Source organism: Belonocnema kinseyi, chromosome 7, assembly GCF_010883055.1.
Source record: "Belonocnema kinseyi isolate 2016_QV_RU_SX_M_011 chromosome 7, B_treatae_v1, whole genome shotgun sequence".
NCBI classification, from domain to species: Eukaryota; Metazoa; Arthropoda; class Insecta; order Hymenoptera; family Cynipidae; genus Belonocnema; species Belonocnema kinseyi.
Window position 1 is genome coordinate 114,925,755 of NC_046663.1, and position 8,359 is coordinate 114,934,113.

General features: G+C 35.3%; 1 protein-coding gene across 1 annotated transcript in view; it reads left to right on the forward strand.

Moving 5' to 3' along the window:
* Positions 1-6,756, forward strand: part of LOC117175956 (puromycin-sensitive aminopeptidase-like) — a 44,565-nt gene extending 37,809 nt beyond the window's left edge. The window contains exons 2-4 of the mRNA XM_033365835.1: positions 3,508-3,752; positions 4,245-4,410; positions 4,566-6,756. Coding sequence (XP_033221726.1) covers positions 3,508-3,752; positions 4,245-4,410; positions 4,566-6,644 — 2,490 coding nt within the window. The 3' untranslated portion in view covers positions 6,645-6,756. The remainder of the gene's footprint in view (positions 1-3,507; positions 3,753-4,244; positions 4,411-4,565) is intronic.
* Positions 6,757-8,359: the final 1,603 nt, after the last annotated feature.

Sequence of the window (8,359 nt, forward strand, 5' to 3'; positions counted from 1 at the left end):
CAATTGGAAACGAGTCAGGCAGTCCTCACTGTTTACGTTTCGATCCCACCGAAACCAGACGCCACTTGACTGAAAGCGTAAGTTTAGTGTACTTTGCTTTAAAATTAATGACTAGGGGGTTTTTGGGGTCGCTGAACATAAATTTGAAATAAAAATTTTAATTTTTCCTAATCCAAGATGGCGAATCCAATATGGCAGATCAGACATTTTTTAAAAACATATTGAAATCGCTATCTAGGATCATGGAAAATTGAAATTTTGATTTCAGATTTATGTTTAGAGATCCCAAAAATCCCAGAGTTATTAATTTTAGAGCGAAATACGTTTTTTTCAAATTTTTTATTTCCGCCATTTTTAATTCGCCATCTTAAATTTGAAAAATTTCAATTCTTTTTACAGATTTGTAATCAGCGACACCAAGTACCCCCGAGCAAAACTTTTCAGCGTAAAATAAAATTTGTTACTTTTTTCGCCCGCCATTTTGAATCCGCCATTCTGAATTTGCTAAACTGACAGCAGATTCTTAATCAACGACCTTCAAAACCCTTAGATTCCAAGTTTGATCAAAATCGATTCACAAATAAGGTGGGATATGAATTTCTCCGAAAAAACGCGTATACGGCCCACTATGTAGGTGATAATCAAAAACCGGGCATTGTTACGAGATTTCGGCTAGTTAGAAAAACTGACATTATGAAATCATTGATTAATTCAATTTCAATTGACAGAATTAATTAATTTATATAATTACAAGAAATTGAAAAAAAGATTCATGATAATCGGTTAATATTTGCAGTAATAACGTGAATCTTTATATTCTGTGCATTTGCACCGCAGTTTTCTAACAAATTCAGGCTAAGGACGGTATTTTTCCCAAATACAGGATCCTTAATTTATAGGTACCGTGTTTACAAGTATTTTCTGCATAGGTCTGACTTTTATGAAATTTGTATAGCTTATTATCCTAAATTAAGTTATTTTCTGCAGGATATTTAGTACTTTGAAAAAAAGAAAAGAAAAAAAAACGAGTAATCGGTTCTGAGTGTGTTGGCCGCACAGTTGAATATTTTTTACTCATTTCTTGCATACGTCATCTACATACTCATATCTTAAGGCACGCAGAGCCATTTTTGAGAAAATTTTTATATTTTGTTTAATAATAAAAAAAGGGAAGAGCAGTAGTAGTAACGTGCAGTGTTAGCCGAATATGCCGTTTCGGCACGTATAATCTATAATGTAATGATTTTATTGAAAATCGGCTTTGCGTGCTTCAAAATATGAGTATGTAGATGACGTATGCAAGAAATAATTCAAAAAATTTTCAAACTTTCGGCCTAACAATTAAGAACCGATTACTCAATTGCCAAATATCTTACAAGAAAGTTCTTTGACAATTCGCTGATTGTGTGATCAATTGCAGTAAATAATATTCTTTACTATTTACGGAAAAAAATTTTTTTGAACAATGTATTTTTTTAATTACTAAATATCCTGAAGAAAATTATCTTTCACAATTCCTACAACTTACAGGGGGAAAAAATTGTGAAAATAATGAATGATTATTTAAACAAGTCCGACTAAATACCCTAAAGCGACTTCCATTATGCCTGCACACGATAAACAATTTTCTTGAATATTTTATTCATTTGCTTGTAATTACTTTAATTAATTAATTCTGCGCATAAAAACAAATTAATCTACGATTTCATAATGAAAGTTTTTGTAACAGCCCGTTATCTTATAATAATGAAAGTGTAATTTTGTCGTTATTACGGAAATCCGAATGATAATCGCGTCTGAATTTTGATCTCGCACGGTTGAATATTTTTGTCTAATTTTTTGCATACCTCATCTAAATAACCATATCTTGAACCAAGCAGAGTCATTTTTTCGATAAATGTTTATATATAGTCTAATAATCAAAAAGGTTACAACAGTAGTAGTTACGCGCAGCGATAGCTGTATCTGCATTTTCGGCGTGAATAATCTAGATTATAATCGATAATGAAATGATTTTATTAAAAAATCGGTTCTGCGTGCTTCAAGATATGAGTATGTAGATAACGTATGCAAGAAAGAAGTAAAAAATATCCAACTGTGCGGCCTACAAATTCAGGAGCGACTACTCGTTTTTTTACAGAGTACTAAATATTCTGTAGAAAATAACTCAATTTATAATAATAAGCTATAAATTATGAATGAAAGTCAGACCTATTCACCAAATGCTTGGAGACACTGTACTTATGAATTGAAGCCTCCGCTTAAATAACGTTGTGTCAACACATATTTTGTTTCCATGGATATGAATAGAAAATTGCATTCGTTTAAGATATTTACAAATTTGGTTCTGTACATATTGTAAAAAATACAAATATAATTTCTCTTATTTTCTTTAAAGGAAAGGAAAGAAAAACACTTAATTATTTGTGTAATTGTAATTCAAAGTTTTATTTTTATTTTGTTATAAAAATAATGTTAACCGTATTTTTGAGTACAATTTCTGATAATTATTTATCAATCATTTATTTATTATTTTTGAATATTATATTTGCTGTTACCGATTCTTGACGTTTTACTCCAGCCTCTTTAGCCCTTTTATTTCTTCCTGCGTGTCATTCTAATAAATTTAATTTTCTTTTTTTACCTTTGTTCGAAACTTTAATGTTAGAATTATAGAAAGGTACATTTTTGAAGTATATAACTTTCACTAAATGATTTTTCTTTCCCAATTCAATTGACGAATTTTCGATCACCACGCTTGCGCGGAATAGAGACAATTAAAACAAAAACTTATATACATAGAACTCCATGGATATAAAATATGTGTTGATACAACGTTATATCAGCCGAGGTTTCAATTAAGGATTATGAATTTGGAAAAAATTCTAGAAAATACCGACTTTAGCCAGAATTTGTTAGAAACCTGCGGTCTAAATGCACAGAATATAAAGATTCACGTTATTACTGTAAATATTAACCGATTTTCATAAATATTTTTTTCATTTTCTTGTCATTACATAAATAAATAAATTCTGTTAATTGAACAATGTCCGGTCTTCATTCCTTTCGTGTCATTCATCACCCTGCAAGGAGTCTGCTGACTGGAGTTTGACGAGGGTGAGCAGGCTCGCTGCGGACATGCATGAACAGGTCTCAATAAGTGTCACTGCTATTTTTCTCTATTTTGATTATTAAACAAAGTATAAACATTTGATCGAAAAACCGGCTCTGCTTGATTTGAGATATCGTTATTTAGATGAGGTATGCACAAAATTAGACAAAAATATTCAACCGTACAGCGTCAAAATTTGGACGCGATTGCCATTCTGATAAAGAACCTTAAGTGCTTCTTACAGAAATCTCTTGACATTTGCCTTTTTTCCAAATCTCTGACCTTTCCCTAATTTAAAATTTTTCCCTGAACTGCGATTGCCCTGACACATAGTAATTTTGTCATTTAATTTTATGGATTTTCTATTGAAAGTTTGGTTTTATTATTTAAAATAGGTGAAAGAATCTACAAATAAAATCCTATTAACTGCTGCAGACCTAAAGATCAGGAATGTGGCTTTTCACAATATAAATGGAACCGTTGTTGCTTCTGGAGAAATATCTTTTGATGCTACAGAAGAAAAAGTAACAATTATGTTTCCTGAAAAGATTCCTGCGGGGAAATCTGGTCATTTGCATTTTGAATTTCAAGGAGAAATTAATGATAAAATGAGGGGCTTGTATCGCAGCAAGTACACAGGGTAAGGTATAAGAAATAAAGATAAAAATATGAGGAATGAAATTAAACTCATGTGGAACGTTCTTCAAAAAAATGTTGCTATTGAATTTAAGGCGTAAAAAGTATATTTATATATGTCACCGTCCGCGAAGAAAGGGACCTAATGCGGAAAAAATACATTTTCATTTTATTGCGCCAATTGATATTTTCTAAGTTACTCTTTTATTTCCAATAATCAGAATTTTTAAGTTAATTACTTTTCTTATTATTAAGCTATAAACACAGGCAAAATTAGAGTACGCGGAGACGAAACGAGAGGCCTGCGAAAACCAGCCCCACCTCTCACCACTACTGGGTACAGTCGAAGGGAACCAATGTGAGCGGAGCTCACGGATATGGCGCGGTGCCTAAAGGGTCAGTGGTAAGAGGAAGGGGCGCGTTGCGTAGACGCATTCCCACTACTCAAATTCTGGCTTAAGTACTCTGCTACAATCACTATTCCTGTAAATTTCAGCTTTAATGCATTAAGTTGCTTTCTTTGCGGACGGTCACATATACAGTTTTTTGCGAATTCAACATGTGCCAGACGTTGTTTCCCTTGTTGGGATGAACCAATTTTTAAAGCTACTTTTGATATCACATTAAAAGTTTCTGCAGGCTTCACGGCTATATCCAACATGGTATTTCATTATAATTATTTTTTATGTTACTTGTAATCAGTGTTGTAAGAGCTTACATAAAAGATCAATATTTTTTACTTTCATTCCTCTATTTGGCGGGGTTTAAGTTAAAAACCTTACGATTATAGGTACAATAATCTGAATAATGATTTCAGCCAGTCAAGTCTGTAGTAAACCATGAAAATAAGACAAGCTGGAGCTTTGAAAGAACCCCGATTATGTCAAGTTACCTCGTAGCTTTTGTTGTAGGAGAATTCGACTACCTAGAGGGGAAGACTAGCGATGGATTAGTTACGAGAGTATATACTCCCAAAGGAAAAGCAGATCAGGGTCAGTTTGCCTTGGACATTGCCACAAGAGCAATTTCTTTGTATGGCGAGTATTTCGGAATACCCTACTCTCTACCAAAGCTCGATCTCATTGCAATAGCTGATTTTGCTTTCGGTGCCATGGAAAACTGGGGTCTTGTCACTTACAGAGAAACTCGTATTCTAGTGGACTCAGAAAACACATCCATTGAGACTAAACAAGCTATCACGTTGGTTGTCTGTCACGAATTGGCGCACAAGTGGTTTGGCAATCTCGTCACGATGAAATGGTGGGATGAGCTTTGGCTGAAAGAAGGCTACGCTTCATTCATGGAGTTCTTCGCCACTGATAAACTATTTCCTGAATACGAGAGCTGGACACAATTCACAAATCTTGTGTACAAAAGAGCTCTGCAGTTAGACGCCCTCAAGAGCACTCATCCGATCCACGTTCCAGTTAATCGCTCAGCTGACATTGACGAGATTTTCGATAAAATCACATATTGCAAAGCTCCTAGTGTAATCAGAATGCTATATTATTACATAGGAGACGAAGATTTTAAGAAGGGCATGAGTCAGTATCTAAAAAAGTTCTCTTATTCTAACGCTGTATCTGAAGACTTATGGACGGCATTGGAAGAAGCCAGTAAGAAACCAATTCGAGCAATAATGCCAACATGGATCAAACAGAAAGGTTTCCCAATACTGACTGTCCAACACCGCTGGGAAGGAAGCGATCTGGTATTGACCTTTTGTCAGAAGAAGTTCATCGCTGATGGTTCAGATGATCCTGAAAAAAGTTTATGGATGATACCTTTAAATGTGACCACCTCTCTATCTCCTGAAAAGGCGATCTTTAGCACGGTGATGCACGAAAGGACGAAGGAAGTATTATTAAAGGATGTACACAAAGATTCTTGGGTTAAAGTAAATCCAGGAACGGTCGGCTTTTACAGGACAAGTTACAGTTCCGACTTGCTAGAACTTCTGATTCCAGCTATCGAAAGTGGCATGTTGACCGTCAAAGATAGATTTGGTGTCATCGATGACATGTTCGCATTTGTCCAAGCTGGTCAGGTTTCCACAGTGGAGTATTTACGCCTGGTCAAATCCTTCAAGGAAGAAGAGAATGGAACTGTGTGGTCTAGCATTATCAGCTCTTTGAATAATATACAAACATTAGTAGCCGATTCGGACTTTGACAGCTCTTTTAAGGCTTTCGCTCGTTCACTGCTGCGTTCTATCAATTCGAAATTAGGATGGGATCCTAAACCTAAGGAAAGTCATCTGAGCACTGTGCTTAGATCAAGCGTTCTAGAAACTAATGTTTCTCTTCAAGAAGAAAGCACCATTCAGGAAGCAAAAGATCGTTTCCAGTTACATATTTCTGGAAAAACTATTCTCTCACCAGATCTGCGAAATCTAGTGTACCGGGCGATTCTCTTCACTGGGGATAAAGCAACATTCGAGACAATGTTGAAATTATATAGAGAGGCGGATTTAAGTGAAGAGAAGGCACGGATATTGAAAAGCCTTGGAGTAATCAAGGATGAAGCCTTATTAACGAAAGCACTGGAATTCGCCTTGAGTGATCAAGTTCGATTTCAGGATACTCATTATGTGATTTCGACAATCAGGGAGTCTTCGAAAGGCCGTGACCTCGTTTGGGAGTTTTTCAAGCAAAATTGGAACGTCTTTGAGGATAGGTATAAAGGAGGACTTATTTTCCCACATTTGGTTAGGATTGTAACGGAGAACTTTGTTACGGAAGAGAAAGCACTGGAAATTCAGCAGTTCTTTGATAATCATCCGACAAATGGTGTCGAGAAAACAGTCCGGCAAAGTGTGGAATATATTAGACTGAAGGCTGCGTGGCTTAATCGGGACAAAGATTCCATTAAAAAGTATTTGACTTCAGAGTGGTAGAAACAAAAATCCTGCTGTGGAGCGTCTGTTAGTTTATTTTTATTTTCATTCTAAAAAAAGTTATGTGAGTATCTATTTTCATACATTTCTGAATGAAGAATTTCAATACCAATTTACATTCTCTATTACTCTTCAGGTTTACAGAAAATATGGTATCCATTGGTCTGGAAATTTTTTTGAAGCAATTCGAAATTTCTCGGAAATTTAACAGTGAATTTACTTTCTGACTTGGAATTATTGTAACTCTCAATTTTAGTAAAAAAAGAACTTATCGAATCTCTTTAAATGTTGCCCTTGAACCTTGTTGAATTACAAAAAAGAAATGTCTATACCTTTAGGTACAGCTCTTTTTAAAAAACATAAATTACTTTTTGGGCTGTTACATTTTGGCGATCCTGTAAGGATAGTAGCAGAGCGACTATGCTTCTACGACTGCTAACTAGCATAAAAACAGCAGTATCTTTAAGCTAAAGTACCTGCGAAAAAGAAACATGGAAGAAATAAATTTGAAATAAGGACACAAAATCTGGTGACGTCTTTACGAAATCGTTACGATATCCTATGTCCATCTCGTTACGATGTCTCTATGATATCGTGAAGGTACCTTCAGATCATACGACGTCTTTACGACATCGTAATGATACCTTGACGACATGTTCATAGGATGTCGTAAAAACGTCACTATGAAAATCCCAAGAGCGTCCTTTGGCGTTCCTAGGACGTCCTATGTCAGGTCAATCAACGTCTCTAAGACGATCAAAGAAATCCGAGGTCCTAATGTTCCAGCGGACAAACAAATTTGGTGACGTTTATCATAAACTGACATTAATTTTGACCTATCACTTAAGGCTTATTCATTCCGAAGGTTCCCGCGGAATGTTCCGTGCTATTAGGGCAGATACATCTTTTTGCCCTGATCGCTGTAAGTAAATGTAGTTAATGTCAATTTAAAGTTATCGCACGTAATATTTTATTCACCTTATTCAAACAACATCCTGTCTATTTATAACATACCTTTTTCATGTTACAAATAAGCGTTAAACAAAACTCACTCTTCGCCAACTGGAAGCGCCGAATATTATTACTATTTTATGGTATTTTTCACTCAGCAGCCATTCCATAATGTTATTGGCACAGTGCAAAACTTACATTTATTTCTCTGTCTACATGTCTCACTTTATTATTAATTTAAACACATTTGTAATTTTTCATTGCTATTTAACATAACCTATATTTTCTTAATACTTGTATCCAGTCGATGTTTCATTTGCAACTATGAAAACTATGATAAACCTGATCCGAAGATGCACGGACTTGACCGAATGGCCGATCCGAATGCAACTTTCAAACCGCGAAATTTGAAAATGCCCCTGTCGAGTAGCTTCTCCCCTGCTCTTGTGCAATCCGGATAGCATTCAATTTCTCTGACATGAAAGCCTGAGCGTGTCCACCCTGTCTACTCGGCAGTCTGATAAGTACCTGAAAATTGTAAGAGATGGCATTAGTATTCACTAATGTGCACCATTTTCGTCGAGCTTGATCCTTCAAATGACGCCTGTCAAAACTTCAGCCATTTATGTTTACGCATTTACAAGTTACAGCACTGAGGAGCAACTAACCTCCGAGTTTTTTTTAATATGGAAAAATCCGAGTTTCGAGTTTTGATCAAACACTACTATCTTCGCAAGAAAACGATATCCGAGACCAAGGCCAAG